Consider the following 19,876-nt stretch of genomic DNA (forward strand, 5'->3'; position numbering starts at 1 on the left):
GACGGCACAAACATTTATCTGTGGTCGGGCTTTCATCAGATGCTTTAAGAGTGCAGGAATAACAAGAGAGCCGGATGCTGATAAAGTAAAGACAGGAAATGGGGAGCGTGGGTCTCCTACTCTCATGTTTCACACGGGACAAGGGGTCCTATAACCTCCACCCCCTTCCTCTCTGCTCTGCTGACATACGTAGACCACAGCCCTCCCCAACCAGACGTTAGCGCAGCAACTGGAAACCACCACCCCTCTAACAAATGCAGAGATGAGACAACAAAATGAGGAAAACGTTGAAGTCTGCAGGTATATAAAATGTGCGGCTGTTTCCACTTGATGGTTTAAGTCAATATAAGCCGGCTTCTCAAATCATTTATTACAGATGAGTGTTCTTCCTTTTCATTGTATATATCTGCTTTTGTCTCATTCCACGAGTGAGGCTCTGCCTCTGAGCACAAGACGGGGCAAAGCCGGGATTAAGGGTTTAGCTTTGTCAATCAGAGTCAGAACTGAGGGAGGGATAGCAGCTGCATCTCCATTCTGAGAGGAAGAGACTGAATTTCTATAGAAACACCAAAACCTGAGTGATTCTGTGCTATATTTGTGACTCAGGTCAGGTGTTATGAGTCACCACTGACATCATCTCGCTCATTACCGATTTCCTCATCAGAACTAAGCATTTAGTCTGGTTTTAGCAGAAATGATGGTAATGTGATGGTAACAGAGTAGAGCACTGAAAGAGTATGAAAGGATGATATCTGTGTTCAAGACTGTTTGTAGAGTCCCAATTATTTATCAATCAGCTACAATACGTTTGTTTTTGGGGAATTTCTTACATCTAACCAGGAATATTTAGTATGCATGTATGTAGGAGATACAAGCACACTAATGACAGTGTTAGGGTTCAAAAGTTGGTTGTCAACAATTTCCAATGACTGGTGAACATCAGTATTTTAAGCTACAATTATCGGCTGGCTAGCTGACTGAATATGTTATCCCTGCAACAGCATAGTGACCTGTCCAGGGTGTACCCTAAATTGGATAGGCATGAGAAAATAGAATATGGATTGATGATGGATTATTTTACCTTTAAACTTCCTACCACCCATCTTTGGCCTAGATTATTGAGCTATGCCACATCAGACCAGTGCTTGCTCTGTAGCAGTTACCGAGGCTGTTCATACTCCATGCTGGGCCAGGAAACTAAGACTACAGGGAACAACGTTAAAGGACATCAGGGAAATAACTGCATTCTGTCAGCCAGCACATTTTGCTTTTTATAGCGTCTGTGCGACTACATAAGATTAGCCACGTTCTAGGAGCTTCTCAAATCCCCCCTAATTCTGTTTATTTTGTATCCTAATCAACTTTACAAGAGTAAATAGCATGTCTGGAAACAGCAACAGCTCAATTATAGTAAAATGCAAATGGTTATTAAACAATTGTATTAAAAAAACACATCAGAAATATGGGATAAGAGTTAGTTTACTGTATAAAAAATATAATTTGTTATTGTGCATCTTTAACAAATCTTTAAGAAACACGTATTGATTAATTAATTGGTCTTCAGGCCTTTCTGTGTGGACTTTGCATTTTCTCCCTGTGCCTGCATGCCTGGCTTCCTCCCAAAGTCCAAACATGTGCACGTCGGGTTAATTGGTTATTCTAAATTGGCCACAGGTGTGGATGCAAGATAGATAAAGTGCTTAAGTCCATAAAACACAAGTGCTCTATGGATGTGTTTGAAAAGGTGCAGTGTAAGACTAGAAAAGCCCTACGTAAATGCCAGGCCGTTCCTTCCATTTTAAAAAACATGACGCACAAATACAGTGAGACTTCCTTTGAGTTCCTTCCACATATTTTTCCCCTCATTTACCTGCCTGTCCTTGGCTGATATCCTGTTAGGAACACAAAAATGCAGGAGGACATTAGTGGTTGAACATCAGGGGGGAGGCCATGATGCCAAATTAAAGGGCAGGAGTGGAGTGTGTACTTATACTCACTCATGATGTGCTCTGTCAGCCCTGCTGCTTATAATGGCATGAGAAGGGCCACTTAACTCATAATCACTTCTCTCTCTCCCTTTGGCTCTGTCCTCCTCTGTACCCCACCTCAACCCCTGATTTTCTGACTGCCGGCTCTGATCTTTAATCATAAATGAACTGTAGATCAAGAGCAGGGACAGTGGTCCACACCCCCTTCCCTCCCTTGCCGAGGCTCCTGTAATCACAGGGCTCTTGGCTAGTAAGAGGCCAACAAGCCTTTGAATGAGAAATGACTGTACCTCTAATGCATCAGCCATCTCAACTTTGGAGAGCCGCTTTCTGGCAAAGGGTGTACAGCAGGTAGGAAATCAGGTCACCACTATCGTCGTCTTCACAATCATTATCTCCGATCTCATCCAGCAGCGTAATTGAAAGTGGGACCTTTTATACAATTATTTTCATTTGCTGTCCGTAGCCTACAGTATGCGAGTAATTTCTGCCTTGTGGTGCACTCCAACTTACTGTACCCTAAAAAGAAAAATCATGCACGCCCGCAATCTAGGTGGTGCAGCATGCATTGTATTGAGACACAAGTCACCCTCCCTGGCAAAGGCCTGCTTGTCAAGTGCTGCTACTTGTGCCGAGTTCTGCTAATGGACTGCTAATAGGAGTGAATGTTGCACTGTGAAGCTCCCCTGTAGTTGAGAGTGTCACACAGGGTGATTAATGACACACTCTCTTCTCCTTCCAAGCCTGTCCCTGTCCTCACTCCATATCTTGCTTTCACCCTTTTCTCTCACCCACCCTCTCCTGCCTCGAGGTCCCTCTCCTCCTCCTCACCTCTAATCTTTCTGTCCCTCTCTGAAGTCCCCCCTCCCCAAATCTCTTTTCATTTACTTCAAGATTTTAGCACACGGCAATCTGAGAACATTATTATTCACCCCACAAATCAAGTATACTCGCAATGCTAAATTGTAAATTGCTTTAAAGGCATGCAGTATGAGCACAACACATCAAAACTGCATGGAAGCATTAACACAAAACTCAGTAGGAAAAAGAAAACGTTTAGGTTTAGTTTACAAGGAGCTTCAACTTTCTATTATGCTGATGATCAGGGATTACATTTTAACATAAGTTGAGAAAAACAAGGCAGAATTTATAGGAAATTTTAAGTTTTTAACTCTCTGATAAGGAATTTACATTCTAGTGGTTTTGAGGGGAGATTATGGTGGTCTTAATATGCTCATTTCCAGGTCCACAGTTTATCCAAGGATTCTACTGGAGCAGCTTTGCATGATTCAATCACATATTACTTATTAATCTTATAGCGTGCCTCGGTTTATCCACCGTCGGAAACAAAGCCGTATTAACTCCTCTCACATTCTTCAGATTGGCTGTCTCTAACAAACAGAAGGTTTGAATAGAAGGTGGGTGGGGCAGAGCTAAATATCCACTAACTGGGATTACTGTGTGTTGAACTTGTACAGTTTAAAGAGGTAATCCCAGTGAGCCATTATATATACACATTATTTGAAACATTAGCCAGTTTAATGTTTTTAGGCCCATTAGGAGGGAGAGAAAGAAAAATCCCAGTGGTCCCCTTGAGTTTAGGGATTTTAGGCTTAGTGTTACTCAAAATGTCGACTGGCTTGACTCTTGATGATGGAAGGCTAGCAAGCTGGCTAATGAGTATATAGCAGCAGGAATGGTTCCCCACACCCTAAGAGATGTGAGTGGTTTCATGAGAAACTGACATGATGTATCACAATGTCAGAGTTTCTTTTGGCTTTATTTTGATAATGGGGGAGGGAGTAATGGACACAATATTTTTGGTTGGCATAATATTTTTTGTTGACATAAATGGTCACCGACTGATCACATGCAGTTTTTAATGATATAGAACACTTCAGTTATTTATAGAAAATTATCCTTGGATATGGGTCACGTTCCCCGGGGGTCCCCAGACCCCACTTTGTGAACCATCTATAAAAATGTGACTGATTTAGACATCATTTGGTACTCTGCCATATTTGCATCATCAAACTGAGGTAAAAGTAACAGTTCAAGTGCTGTGGTAAGATTGGAAAAGAAAAGAAAAGGCACAAAATAATCAAACCGAGGCATTCTGATGAACTGGCCAAAAAATTCTTAGATAGAAGACTTGAACTAAAGGGGAATGTGAACACATAACCAAAGTAAATTAAAAAAATCTTCACGACAGGCCTGAGTGCAATGACAGACAGTATTCGTGTCCGCCGCCACAGCTGTTCCCGGCCCCAAAATAGCAACAGAGTATATTTTTTGCGTTCATAACAATAGCATATGACATCAAGTAGAGCAAGGAAGCAAACTCAGCAGCTACTTTTCACAGTAATTATCACTCACTACCAGGCTCCGTCTGGCTTAAATCGCAACCAGCATGCAACTGTGACCTCACACAGCCATACTGTGTACACACTTTTTTTTTTTTTTACTTTGCTCTCTTCGTTCACCTGTGCATATCACAGCTCAATCTTAATTTCCTTCACTTACACAAAATCCTTCAGTTACATAAATTTGCTTTAAATATCACGTACTGCGAGCTTGCATTGATGGCAAAGGCTATCACAGGAGGTCATTTATATGTACTGCTTCTTCGCACAATGCTCTCATTGTGCATGTAGACCCAGTTTATATAATGACCTCTATGGTTGTAATGTTAGCAGCCCCAGGGGAAGCCTCTTAGAATAATAATAGGCAGGGAAAAAAACAAAAAAAACAACATTCACATTTACCTGCATTCTTTACGAAGCACACAGAAGTAGCCTAAAAGCTGAACGAGTGTGTCGTACGAGGAAAACAAAGAAGCCTCACTGTGTATGAGTTACAATATATCTGAAACCATAGCTGTCCTTTAACCTTTTCTCTCCATAAACAATCCTCAGAGGACACATCATCAGAAAGTGGAGAGGCAGGAGAGACAGAAACATGGTGTGAGAGGCAGCACGAGAACAGCGCTGTGGAAAAACTGAACTAATCCCAGGAATGCCAGCGCCCATGTATCCACTGCCTAACACAAGAGGTACACTATATAAATGCCAGCGTTAAGGTCAGCCATGGAAATGAAAGGAAATCGAGAAAAAGGAAACACCTTAAAAAAGTGATTTTCCCTCCCTTATCATGCATGTAGCACAACACATGCATGTTACCCACTAAAGACTATTGAGCAGCATATATGGTTAATATGCATTTATTGATTTTTTTTTATTTTAATAAACCTGGATAAATAAATGTGAACTGGACTAAAATGAGCCACAGCCCAATGGTGAGGGAGTTTGGACTTTTAGGGCGGGGCAGAATGTGACGGAAAAGAGAAGATCCACTGCTAAATTGAATGCGGCACAATAACTGTTTAATCTCAGATGTCTTGGTTTTTTTCCAAGATTTAAAAAAATAATAATAATAATTAAAAATACAACCTGATTGCACACCTGCCAATAAATCTTTTATCAGAGCAGCTATTCCATATGTTCCCTGTAAGAACTTGACATCCTCCATCAGCTTTAACAGTACGGTGGAGCTCTGACACCTCCATGGAAAAAACTGAATTGTATCTTTTCTTGCACCAAGGGTTTCAAATCAAGCTGCTGTCAGAGCCCTCAGCTACTTTCCTGGCAGCTCATTGCATATATCTGTCTCAACTTGTCTCCTTTCTGAAGAGTCCAGCAGGTTAATGAGAAGGATCACTTCCCGGTGCTCGCCTCTGTCTAGAGGATTAGAAAGCACTCTCAAAAAATAAATAAAAACTGTAAACACATATTTACAGCCACAGAAAGTAGGTCTGAAGAGCTGCGAGTAGAAGCACAGCGTTACAGAGAGCGCCCGGGTAAGTGAGCCACTTTGATCACCAGTAGTTTTACACTGAAGAAGTGACTCTCCAGCGATTAGAAAATGTGTAGAGCTCATCAGTGCCCCAAAATAGCGAGGCCCATTAATTAGGCTCAAACAATGTTCTCCTAGTGTATCGACTTCTTAATGGACAGATAAGAACCTTGTTCGTATTCCCATCCAGTCAATGGCACAGGGCTCTCTGGGGTTTTGGAATGGGTATTATGTCATCTCACCATGCCCTTCAGAAACTGGACCTGTGCTGGGGTTTTTTCCCTCTCTCTTTCTTCCTCTTCCTCTTCTTGCTCATTAACTATGTAGGAGTGAGATGAAGGTCTGGAGCAGCTAGATAAGGTTGCTCACAGACCCTCTTCCCCTGTCTGGGATATGTGCTTAGACTTCAATTTGAGCTTGTAACACTTTTGCATGAACACTGAAGCCTCACAAAAAAAAACCCCTAACTGTTCATGATGTCACTGCAGAAGGGAGTATATCTGAAATGGTCAAACCTCCCCTCCCATCCCCTCCCCTCCATCTCATCATGTTATTCAGACAACAGTAGATTCCAGACAAGACAGACCACCTACCTTAATTCCACAGACATACACTCTTGGCGTCTGATACACATGCACAAACACATAGTGAACACTAAATCCTAACACAGATGGCTTTTTCTCAGCTCCCTTTGTTTGACAATCTTGCACGGTAGAAAGAAGATTAAGTAAATGGCTTCAGGTGTTGTGGCATTATCTCCAAGATTTCTGTGACTGACAGCCACTCTGCAGTTTACAGAAACATCTTTCACCAGGCAATTCTTTGAAGGAGAGGTTTTGTAAATCTGCTTACTGATTGAAACCAAGCATAATGACAAATTAAAGCTCGCTGCCGAGATATGTGTGTGTGTGTGGGGGGGGAAGGGGGGGGGTGTTGAAGATTTTCTTGGCAAACTTCACTTCACGACTGAAACTTCCTTATTTAATTAGACATTCTCCTGAGCAAAAAGTCAAGATCATTTAAGCATTACTAGCTTCACTGGGCTTTGAGATCATTCTTCATTCTTAGATGATCTGATTGTTTTCAAATAGTGGACCTCTAATTTGGGGATTACAGCAGTCATCAATCAACACTGAGTAAGATTGAATAATATGAGAATGAATGGAAGTTCAGCTTTCTTGATTTGATTAATAGCAGCCCGAACAGGAATATTCTAATATGACTGCAGGTAATGGTCTACATGTTATATTTTACCTGTAATAACTTGCTGTGATTCAGGGTTCTTGTGGCTAATTACAGTTTTCTAACACGTTTTTTTTATGTGTAATGCTATTTTTTTGTGTGCCTACACTAAAATCTTTAACGGTTTAGGAAGATTTAAAGCAACAGCCACAATATTAAGGGCATCTCTTGAGCTTCAAAGCAACACTTCTCCATTTCTTTCCTCGGAGAAACAGATGCAGGGCTGTGATGCTTTGGTTTCCAAGTGCAAAGCGTAGTTAATATAAATTATTGAATAAAAACTTTTTCCCCCCAGTGAAGGCTTCTTTGGATGTAGTATCTTCATATTTACCTCACATAAAACTGCTTAGCAGTAGGCAGCCTGCTTTAATGAAGGCTACAGCTTATTATTTCTAGTACAGCCGAACTTCGGGGGCATGAAGTGGCACACTGTATTCTTCTATTAGGAGTGTGACTAATTATGATTCCGTTTTGTCTTGCCCACCACAACAGCGCCACGAGAGTTCATAAAAGTTTTCCTGAGAGCAAAGCCAAAAGGTTCACTGGTGAAGAATACACTTTAAAGTTTACCTTGAGCTACACCGATGTCAACCAGAAGGAAAAGCAAAAGCCAGGATACGGTCGGCATCTCTGGACAGGATCTCGGCGATCTTCCTCCTTCTCTGTCAGTCCGCGCAGAGTACCCCATGATGAGGAGTCAAACTACGCTCTAAGGCGAGTCCCAGTCACTGAGAAATTGATATGAAATGCGCGCTGGTGTCCCTCGTTACGCTGCGCAGCACTCCACAAACCCTCACAACCCGGGCGTAAAAGAAAGAAAAAATAGCTTTCGACAAAATATATCCAGCGCAGTGTTTTTGCAAACATGTGACACTTTATGAAACAAGAGGTGGGTGCATCGCCCTCTGTCACAGAGGATGTTGCATTAAAATCTGTATCCGCTTGCTTTTCCCTCTAAAGGTTCACTTGCTAGAGGTGTGGATCGATGTTCTGACGGCAAATTCATGCTCCCACATGAAAGCAAAGTCCGTCCAGCAGAGTCCGAGTCTGTGCAGAACCCTTTTTCACTCGTGCAGTGAGAGAGCAGTGTGTGTGCGTGCACCGCGTCTCCAGCGCTCCACTGACGGCACTGAACGAACCAGGGCAAGGAGCCGTCTCTGCGGGCTACCTTGCTCCTTCAGCCAATCCAAGTGCTCCGGCAAGTGGCGGCGCTGCATCAAAACCTGGCCCGGACAGCAGCGAGGAATGGATGCTGATTTTTTTTTTTCAGCTGAGAATTTTAATCACGCATTCATCCAGGTTAGACTACGAGACAGAAATTAGATTAACAGAAATATGAGTGTATGCAGTGGAATCCGTTATGTAACGCTTGTACTTGCGCGTAAATTCCTGCATCCAAAACTAAAGTATCATTAGGGGAAATCCTTTTAAGCTGTTTAAGCCCATTTCAATATTGTTTTTTAAAAACGATTTTAAATACTCATTTATGTGTAGTAAGGCTTAGAGATGCGCAGTGAAAATGTTTTTACCTCCATTTGAACTTTAGAAATACAGATCAGCACCATAACATCAACAAACTCCCCCCTACATATATGATATAAGTCGTTAATTTAAGAGTACTTTGCAAAAATATTTAGTCACCCTTAATTTCTTTATATTTTGCAAGGAAAATGGGAAGGTTTACTGAAATGTGCAAACATACGTGGAAATACAGTATATAAGCTTAAAAGTCAATATGTTGATGCCAAACAGCTTCAGTAATGCTGAGGTCCGGGCTCTGGGGAGGACAATCCATGAGTGATAGTGTTCCATTGGGTGTTTTTCTAACCAGGTATGCTTTTACTGCCAGTGCGTTTGGGATCATTGTATTGCTAAAAAAAAAAAATAAAGCACTGGCCAATCAGACACTATAAGGTGGCTCAAAATCTCACTGTACTTTCTGCATTCATAATTCCATCAATATTGACAAGATCTCCAACACCACTGGCTGAAACGCAGCCCCAAACAATGACAGAGCCTCCACTGTGTTTTACAGATGCCTGTAGACACTCACCGTTGTACCTCTCTTCCATTCAAACTGACGATAAACTTCATACTGACCATATACTTCAAATTTCAATTCATCATTCCATCAGACATATCGCCATTGATTTTCACACCAGTTTTGGTGTAATTTGGAATACCTCAGTTTTTTCTCCCTGTTGCCCTTTCTTAAAAATGGCTTCTTGACAGCTACTTATCCTGCAAGACCACATCTGTCAGGTCCCGTGACAGCTCTGTGATCTGGATTTTTTCCTATTTCAGTTTCCTCAGGCTTTTGTTTTTTTTGTAAGGAAAAAAAAACAAAAAACAACACACCATGCTGAGATATGCTAATTCATAGGTGTCCTTATAGGTCAGTTTTAAGTTGTTGAACAAACAAACACATTGCTCTGAAAATAGTATGGTACAAGGACTGGACTGAAAATATGTGAAAAAGCAGCCAATGACCAAAGAAATTATTCAAGACTTTTAAAATAAATACAAGAACTTCTGGCTCCTTAAAAACAAAATATTTCCCCTGGTCTTCCACCGCACATTAAGAAAAACCTGAATACCCACTCCCTTATCCCCACTGCTCTCTGGCAAAGGGTCACAAAATAAGTACAAGCGGCTATGAGATGATTAACTGGAGAGGAAAGAAGAAAAAACAAAATAATTTTTTTCATACATCTAAATTTTGTTTGGTTTTCAGCGGGGAATGAGGATAACCACTTGAGAATTTAAAGTATCGCAGAAGTTGGTAAAAGGTTTGAGGGTTTTTGTTGATTAAAAGGAGACAACAACTCAGACATCTAAAACATGAAAATGATCCCCACATAGATACGGCCACTTTTTAGTCACAAGCATCCATCACCTATAACTGCACATTTCCTTGTTTACACAGCTACAACATAAAGTAGCAGAATAAATCAGAATAATTTTTTCCTGCACAGTAGAGCACAAAATGTTTCTTATATTCCCTACCAGTATAGTGCAAATAGGTGCTTCCATTTTCTGCTTTATTTAGAAGTAATAATAGCATGTCACAAAACCTGATCGATGATGAGCTCAGCCTCGCAGACTTTCAAACCCACACACAGAGACACACAGACATATACATGACTTTTGCTTTGCAGGGGGAAATTTGTTTCAGTCATTTCAATAAAAGCTGATAAGTAATTGCATATGCATCAGAGATGCCTAGGCAATGCTCCCGGCACTGTGATTAATGTGGCATGTGAACTTGACACTATCTCTGTACCAAAATTAAACTTTTCAAATATGAATCTAATTCAAGAAACACAGTATTCCCCCCTTCTCTGTAATCCTTTTTATGCACAGTGCTGTGAAAAAAGTATTTGTCCGCATCCTGAATTCTTAAGTTTTTGCACATTTGTCAGACTTAAATGTTTCACATCATCTAACAAACTGTAATATTAGATCAGGAAAACCCAAGTAAATACAAAATGCAGCTTTTAAATGATGATTTCATTTATTAAGGCAAAAAGCTATCCAACCCTACCTGGCTAAGTAATTGTCCCCCTTGTTAAATCAAAAATGAATTGTAATTAAGCACACTTTTTGGAAAGGTGAGGGTGAACTTCACTGGCCACACCCAGGCCTGATTACTGCCAGAGCTGCTGAATCAAGAAATCACTTAAGAAGAACCTGTCTGAAAAAGTAAAGTAGGCTAAAAGATCTCAAAAACCAACACATGTTACAATTTAAAGAAACTCAAAAACAGATGAGAAACAAAGTCATTGACATCTATCAGTTTAAAAAGGGCTACAACGCCATTTCTAAGGCTTTGGGACTCAAGTGAACCACAGATAGAGACATTATCCACAGATGGAGAAAACTTGGAACAGTGGCGAACCTTCCCAGGAGTGGCCAGCCTCATAAAACTACTCCAAGAGCACATCAACAACTCATCTAGGAGGTCACAAAAGAAAAATCCATGGGAGAGTTTCAAGGTGAAAAACTCTGCTGACCACACAGAACACAATCTTAAGCAGGTCTTTCATGCTCAACATGTTTCTGTGTGGCTGAATTAAACAACTATGCAAAGAAGATTGGGGCTCTTCTTCACTTAAATCATCATCATTTTAAAAAATCCCTTTTTAAAGTTTATTCAGGTTATGTTTGTTTATTAATAAAATGCATTTGATGACCTGATACATGTAAGTTTGACTAATATGCAAAAAATAAGAAATCAGGAAGGTGCTACATACTTTTTCACAGGACTGTATGGTGATGTCCACACGCACACACACACACACACACACACACACACACACATATATATATATATATATATATATATATATATATATATATATATATATATATACATATACATATACATATATACATATATATATATATATATATATGTATATGCATTTGAGTAATTCAGTCTTCTGAAAGGAATGATAGGTATATAGACGCGACCCTAAGCGACGGCCTCGAGGTAAAAGAGCCGGCATCAGGAACAGGCTACGGGCTCGCGCACACCGCGCACCCATGCCCAGTATCCTGCTAGCCAATGTTCAATCCATCGAGAACAAGCTTGATGACCTCAGAGCCAGAATCAAGTTCCAGAGAGACATTCGGGACTGCAACCTCCTCTGCTTCACCGAGACTTGGCTGAACCCAGCGATACCAGACCACGCCGTGCAGCCGACGGGGTTCTTTTCGGTTTACCGCATGGACAGGACAATGGAGTCGGGGAAGAAAAGAGGTGGTGGAGTGTGTTTGATGGTGAACAACAGATGGTGCGACAGCACAAACATCTCCCCACTCACACGCTCTTGCTCGCCCAATCTGGAGCTTTTGATCGTTAAGTGTCGCCCTTTCTATCTCCCTCGGGAATTCACTGCGGTCATTGCCTGCACTGTTTACATTCCGCCTCACGCGGACTCGGACACTGCCTTATGTGAGCTACATGAGGCTCTCACACATCAACAAACACTTCACCGAGATGCCGCACTCATTGTTATGGGAGATTTTAACAGAGTGAATCTCAAACGGACATTTCACAACCTTCACCAGCACATCAACTGTCCCACGCGGGGCACGAGGACATTAGACCACTGCTACACCCCGTTCAAGAACTGTTACAAGGCTCAGCCCCTGCCGGCATTTGGAAAATCGGACCATTCCGCCATCTTCCTCATACCTGCTTACAAACAAAGGCTAAAGCAGCAACCACCAATCAGGAGGGAGGTCGCTCGCTGGACGGACCAATCGGTGGCCGCGCTGCAGGACGCACTGGATGACGCAGACTGGGACATGTTTCGGCGCAGCTCTGATGACATCAACATGTTTACGGAAGCGGTTGTGGGATTTATCGGGAAACTAGCGGACGACACAGCAGAAAGAACTATCATCCGAACGTTTCCCAACCAGAAGCCGTGGGTGGATAAAAACATCCGCGACGCTCTGAGATCACGCACCGCTGCCTACAATGAAGGGCTCGTCTCCGGTAATATGGACCTATACAAGGCTGCGTCCTACAACGTGCGCAGCGCGGTCCGAAAGGCAAAGCAGAGCTACGGGGAAAAACTAGAGTCACAGCTACGACAGTGCGACTCTAGGAGCCTGTGGAAAGGACTGCGGACTATAACGGACTATAAACGACCAGCTTCTTCAATGATGAATGCCGATGCTTCACTGGCTGATGAGCTGAACACGTTTTATGCTCGCTTCGACGCCGCAGCAATTAAAACAACAAACGGCTGACTTCAATTGTGATGAAGTGTTTTGAAAGACTGATGAGAGATCACATCACTTCTTCACTTCCTCCCACCATCGACTCACTTCAGTTTGCTTACCGGACTAATCGTTCCACAGACGATGCCATATCTCACCTGCTCCACACATCCCTGAGTCACCTGGACACTGGCAGAGGGAATTATGTTAGGATGCTATTCGTGGACTACAGTTCAGCATTCAACACAATAATTCCCTCTAAGCTTTTCACCAAGTTGACGGATCTAGGACTCAGCTCATCACTGTGTCAGTGGATCCTCAACTTCCTCACAGACAGACCCCAATCAGTGAGGGTGGGAAAACAAGTCTCCCCCTCCATCTCACTCAGCACTGGAGTGCCTCAGGGCTGTGTTTTAAGCCCCCTGCTGTACTCACTGTACACTTATGACTGTGTAGCCACATCCGACACCACCTCCATTGTCAAGTTTGCTGACGACACTGCTGTTGTGGGCCTGATCTCCGACAACATCGAGACGGCCTACCTGGAGGAGATTAGGAACCTGGAGACCTGGTGCCAGGAGAATAACCTCCTCCTAAACATCAGCAAGACTAAGGAGCTGATCGTGGACTTCACTACAAAGCAGGCGAGGAATTACAAACCCCTCATCATCAGTGGCACGCCAGTGGAGAGAGTGGACAGTTTCCGATACCTGGGTGTCCACATCACTCAGGACCTGTCATGGTCCTGTCACATCAACACCCTGGTTAAGAAAGCCCGTCAGCGTCTTTTCTTCCTCAGAAGACTTAGAGACTTCCATCTGCCACTGAAGGTGCTCAAGAACTTCTACTCCTGCACCATCGAGAGCGTCCTGACGTCAAACATCTGCACCTGGTTTGGGAACAGCACCAAGCAGGACAGACGAGATCTGCAAAGGGTGGTGCGCTCGGCAGAACGCATCATTCAATCAGAGCTCCCTGACCTGCTGTCCATCTACACCAAGCGGTGCAAGTCCAAAGCTAGGAAGATTATGATGGACCTCTCCCATCCCAACAATGGACTCTTCTCACTGTTGAGGTCTGGGAAGCGCTTCCGCTCCCTTAAGGCCAAAACAGAGAGAATGAAGAGGAGCTTCTTCCCCCAGGCTATTCAGGGCCTGAACCAGGTGTAGGACTGGACTCTCCCAAACACGTCACTATAAGACTGGACTCTCACACACGTCACCACACGCACCACCACACATTTCCTATAATCCTATAATTCCTATAATTTATAATCCTTATCTTTATAATCTCTTCTGCTATTTGCACATTCTTTACTGTAAATTCCTAAGTTAATTTGTAAATTTTTGTAGTAAATTGTAAATATTGTAGAACTTTTCTTCTGTCATTTAATGGTCGGGCATTGTACAGCTACAAGCATTTCACCCCCATGTCATACTGTGTATGGTTGCGTGTGTGTGACAAATAAAATTTGAATTTGAATTTGAATAATCCGTTGAGTGTATTTGTTTTATTGAAAATCACTAAAGTGAATCAGAGGGGCTTTGAGGTTTTTGAATATAGACCTGAATATGTGGACTCTTTCCAACAACCTTTTGTCAATAGCATGGTTATATTAAGGCTAGGTGTTGCCCACTTTTAGCCTGAACATTATCACATACTCACCAAAACAAGTACAAGTGTTACACTTTGCGCAATATGAACTTATGAAATGGCAGATTGTTCTAAATTTTGACTGTGGTTAACGAAATAGATTATAAGCAAGATGAGACCTAGGAATAGACAAAACTCACTTCCTCACTTTTCAACCTGAAATTCAGGAAGGACAGGGCAGTTTCTTCTTTCACCTGTCAAAAGAGGACCAGCTAAACCAAGTCCAAGCAGTCTGCGTGTGTTTTGTAGAAATGTCTTATGACCTCAAGAAGTTTTGTAGGGGGCTACTAAGAAGCTGCAGCTGTATCTGTATTCTTGGCAGGAAGTGGCACTCCTAGTTGGTGTCAGCCTCCACCGGCGTCCTCCTTTATCACAGATTCTGTTTGTGATTTTCATGGACAAGCTTTAAAGGTGCAGCTGGGGAGGAATGGTGTGGTCTGATTTAGGAATATGTTGGCTTTATCACACACTGGAACGAGTTTTGAATAAAATGTGAAGCAACCAGTACCTTCAAGTTTTTGCCAATTGTTTTTATTTTGGTTGTGAGTTAGGGTAAAATGCAGGGTGAACCCTGTGGTGCTAAGAAAGCTGTGGATGTACCTGTTTGTTCTGGTTCCACCTATGGAGATGAAATATTGATAGTGAGCAAAAGAATGAAATTGCACATATAAGCAGATGATGCTACTTTAGGTGTTGTCATCCTCCGATATATCGAAGGGTGCTGCTCAGACAGTCGAGGTGGCGTCCAGTTGGTATCTAATCAGGATTCGCTGGAAGCTTTCCAGGCACATCCAACTGGTAGGAGGCACAGGGGAAGACCTAGAACATGCTGGAGAGATTATGTGTCTCATCTGGTCATGTATATCTCATGAACCCCCAGAAGGAGCTGAAAAAAACATTTGGAGAGGGACTTAAGTCCAATGCCGCTACAAAATAACTCAGAGTGAGCACTATAAAATAAATGAGTGCCAGTAAGCATTTCACAACAGCTTAGATTCAACAAGGTGATTTCTCATGTGGGGGGTGGTCCACGGTGACTTCTCAGTAATATATTCCTGTTGTTATCAACACCTTTCACATTGTCTCAAAGGTGGTCTGTATGCTTGAGATATGAAGAGTGAGCGAGTAATGTGAAGAAAACTGAGGCCACGGCCACATTCTTTAAATAATCTTGATTCAACGTGTGCACAAGAATGGCGTGTTATCTTGCCATGTATGTCCATTTGGGGGGGCGGTGCACTGTGACCATGAGGGCCATATCCCAAACCACTCATCAGTGTGTTAAAGTACAGGGTGGGCCATTTATATGGATACACTGTAATAAAATGGGAATGGTTGGTGATATTAAAGTCCTGTTTGTGGCACATTAGTATATGTGAGGGGGCAAACTCCTCAAGATGGGTGGTGACCATGGTGGCCATTTAGAAGTCGGCCATCTTGGATACAACTTTTGTTTTTTCAATAGGAAGAGGACCATGTGACACATCAAACTTATTGGTAATGTCACAAGAAAAACAATGGTGTGCTTGGTTTCAACGTAACTTTATTCTTTCATGAGTTATTTACAAGTTTCTCTTTGTTCACAGCCATTGACATGTTGAAGAGGTTAACACGTGAGGAGCGGATCGAAATTGTGTTGATATCTGGTGAACGCAGTAACCGGGTCATTGCAGCAGATTTCAATGCACGACACCCTACGAGACCACCCATCTCCCATGCTACAGTCAGCAAACTGCTTGCTAAGTTCCGTTAAACTGGTTCAGTGTTGGATTTGCCAAAATGCAAGAAAACTGTCACTAATGAAGAAACATCAGTGGCTGTCAAAGGAGCTTGCAAAGAAAAGCGTCTGGACTTCTTTAAGTTGCTTGAAGACGTTTCACCTCTCATCCGAGATGCTTCTTCAGTTCTAAGGTCAAATGGTGGAGAGTCCCAGATATAAACCTAGTGGGTCCCATTGCGTTGGATTGTCAATACAACCCTCTTCTCCCACTCTTCACACACTGAGAGCAACACCACAGGAGAAATGCCAGCACAGGCATCCAGTATCCGTAGTTTCAGGTGTTGCACATCTCGGATTTTCACACCATCGACAATTGCCTTCAGATGACCCCAAAGATAAAAGTCTAAGGGGGTCAGATCGGGAGACCTTGGGGGCCATTCAACTGGCCCATGACGACCAATCCACTTTCCAGGAAACTGTTCATCTAGGAATGCTCGGACCTGGCACCCATAATGTGGTGGTGCACCATCTTGCTGGAAAAACTCAGGGAACGTGCCAGCTTCAGTGCATAAAGAGGGAAACATCAACACAATGGGCAGCACATTGATGGACAGCCACTGATGTTTCTTCATTAGTGACAGTTTTCTTGCGTCCACATTTTGGCAAATCCAACACTGAACCAGTTTCACAAAACTTAGCAAGCAGTTTGCTAACTGTAGCATGGGAGATGGGTGGTCTCATAGGGTGTCGTGCATTGAAATCTGCTGCAATGACCGGGTTACTGCGTTCACCAGATATCCTCTTCGACATGTCAATGGCTGTGAACAAAGAGAAACTTGTAAATAACTCATGAAAGAATAAAGTTACATTGAAACCAAGCACACCATTGTTTTTCTTGTGACATTACCAATAAGTTTGATGTGTCACATGGTCCTCTTCCTATTGAAAAAACAAAAGTTGTATCCAAGATGGCCGACTTCTAAATGGCCACCATGGTCTCCACCCATCTTGAGGAGTTTGCCCCCTCACATATACTAATGTGCCACAAACAGGACTTTGATATCACCAACCATTCCCATTTTATTACAGTGTATCCATATAAATGGCCCACCCTGGACAATTGAGCTTTTTTATTTTTTTATTTTTCTTTAGATAGCACTTTATTTTTTTTATTTTTATTTTTTGCTCCTCAGTCATCCAGTCCTGGTCATGGTTCATAGCTTCATTTTCCTGTTCTTTGCTGACTGGAGTGGAAAGTGGCATAGCTCTCCGCTGCTGCAGCCAGTGCAATTCAAGGTTAAATGATGTGTGCTTTCTGAAACGTCCTTCTGCACACCGCTGCTGTACTGAGCTGTCATTTATTTGTGGCCTGTTAACTTGAACAAATTTTGACTTTCTCCGCTGACGTCTCTCGTGAGCCTCTGAGGTGCGTATCCTGAAAGCAGCAAGCGGCACCCTGTGTGAGTCAGTCGGCTTGAATTATAGCAGGCCTTCCAAGATATTCTGTAGTTGTTTAGTAAATCAGAAAATTATTAACAGCCTCTCAGTGCAGCTTAGCTGCCTTCTATTTGGCAACTACTGTATAGTGTAAAGAAGTGATGGAAGTCTTTCTTTGTGCATAATGAATAAGATAAATATTAAGGGACACATTCAAGCAAAGTGTCTTTTAACATTTGCCACAGACCTTTGGACCTTTTGAGAAGTGTCCCGTGTGTCAGGAGTGAAAAGCCAGTGTATTACAGAAACATTGACCCACAAATTCCTCTCAGCAAATAACTCTTTTCACTAGCATGCCTTTGCCAGAAATAAGTGCACAGAACTGTTGCTAAACGGATGTTTCAACATTGTAGGAAACATTCCTTAACCGTGCCTTTATTTTCTTGGGACCCACTAAGTAACTGCTTACACTGGAAAGCATGTCCAAAGATAGCTATATCTAAAAGGAAATTGAAACTACATGTTTACTTCATGTAAATGGCATTACATAATGAGAGTACACAGAAGAATATTTCTGGGAACCTGATGCTGTCACGGCCAGCGGGGGCAGACCGTGTGGAGAGTGTGTGCGGTGGACCCAGGCATGAACACAGGCGAGGAGACGGGAATGAACTTAAACTGAAAGCGAGCCTTTATTTGGGCTGATGCAGAGGGGAGTGGACAAAACATAACAGGGACAGAGACTGCAACTAACCAAAAACCTAAACTGGAAAAACACTAACCTAACTGAAAGGAATAACTATGATCACTGTGAACAGAACGCTGTGCAGATGCATGGAAACTGTGAACCAAATGGCGTGCCGAAACAGATATGAACATGACCTGCACGGAACCTCATCGTGTGGCTGCATGAAAAACAACACAAACCAAATGGCAAACATGAACTGCACAGAATCCTGAAAACCACTTAATTTGACCAGCGGTGAGGTACACAGACAAGACGACGACAACGACGAACAAAAGAAGACTGAGGACTTAAATACACACATGAGGTGATCAGGGGAAGTGGAGACACATGAGAACACAGCTGACTAGAATGAAACATAATGACAATACAGGGGAGAGTAACACTAACTACAACGAACAAAGAACATCAGACTCTTCCAAAATAAAACAGGAAACACGGAGACATAGACATGGAGATAAAACATGACATGAACTTAACATAACCGCATAGACATGAAACATGACACGAAGACACAGGAACCAGGGAGACTGAGTACAGGGGGAGATGACAGAAACAACTAAGAAATAAGGACTAAACAGCAACCTAGAAATTAACTAGATCAAAAATAAATCTAAAAATACATAAAACTCAAACACTGACCACCTTAGAAACTTGTAACTTGTATTTTTAGTGGTTAGTTTGTATGGGAAGGAGTGGGAAGTTGTGTATGATCCTTACAAGGATGCAAATTACCCCTGAGCGTGGGAGAACACACATGGTACAAACACTTATTAGATTTTGTTAGTTGACATTCCTTAAAATAATTCCAGTGACTATTGTGTCAGACCTTCATGCGTGAATTTCCGTTACATTACGTATAAACATTCACGTTCCCCAGAGGATTAGTAAGGCGGTCTTTGACGATCCTCCTGCTTCTAATCTGTAGGCACAAGTGGGTCAGTGCTGTCCTGTAAAACATCTGGAATACTACTTGATGAATGTTTTTATTTGTTTTCTAGAAGAGTTACCAGGGCCACGGTCCCCTGATGTTGAATCCCAATAGCTTTGATTCCCTGACCTTTTCTTGTAACGCCATGAAAATAGTGGCCATTGAACATTATAACAACGTTTTTTTAAATAACAGGGAACTTCACTTCATGGATGAGTTGCTATGGTTTCTAAATGCTTCCACTTTGGAATAATTCCACTTCCAGTTTGTGAAGTAAAAAGGAAGGAAGAAATATCACGAATTGGCTTGTTGCAATGGTGGCATCCAGTTACTGTGTTGCATTTTAATTCAGCAATCACTTTAGAATGACCAATTCTTTCATCTTTCTTGTTTCTTTTTGTTTTTTTAACCAGAGATAATGAGAATCGGAGCTTCCAAGAAGTTGAACATTTAACCCATCAATCCCATTTTCCCAACAGTCTTGGGGATTGTTAAGATGTTTTTTGGCAAATGTGAAATGAGCCCTTGCGTTCTTTTTGGTCAGCGGTGGTTTTCTCCTTGGAACTCTCCAATGG

The 19,876-nt window shown here is 42.2% G+C and overlaps 1 protein-coding gene across 3 annotated transcripts in view; it reads right to left on the reverse strand.

Moving 5' to 3' along the window:
• The window catches only part of unc5cb (unc-5 netrin receptor Cb), a 125,871-nt gene extending 117,674 nt beyond the window's left edge, over positions 1–8,197 (reverse strand). For all 3 annotated transcript variants that reach the window (XM_086300742.1, XM_086300741.1, XM_086300740.1), the window contains exon 1: positions 7,653–8,197. In XM_086300742.1, coding sequence (XP_086156868.1) covers positions 7,653–7,770 — 118 coding nt within the window. In that variant the 5' untranslated portion in view covers positions 7,771–8,197. The remainder of the gene's footprint in view (positions 1–7,652) is intronic.
• Positions 8,198–19,876: the final 11,679 nt, after the last annotated feature.

Source organism: Aulonocara sp. 'chitande type north' Nkhata Bay, linkage group LG7 (genome assembly GCF_057382095.1).
Source record: "Aulonocara sp. 'chitande type north' Nkhata Bay isolate Kocher_YH1m ecotype deep benthic linkage group LG7, A_spYH_male_GT1.1, whole genome shotgun sequence".
Classification (NCBI taxonomy): Eukaryota; Metazoa; Chordata; class Actinopteri; order Cichliformes; family Cichlidae; genus Aulonocara; species Aulonocara sp. 'chitande type north' Nkhata Bay.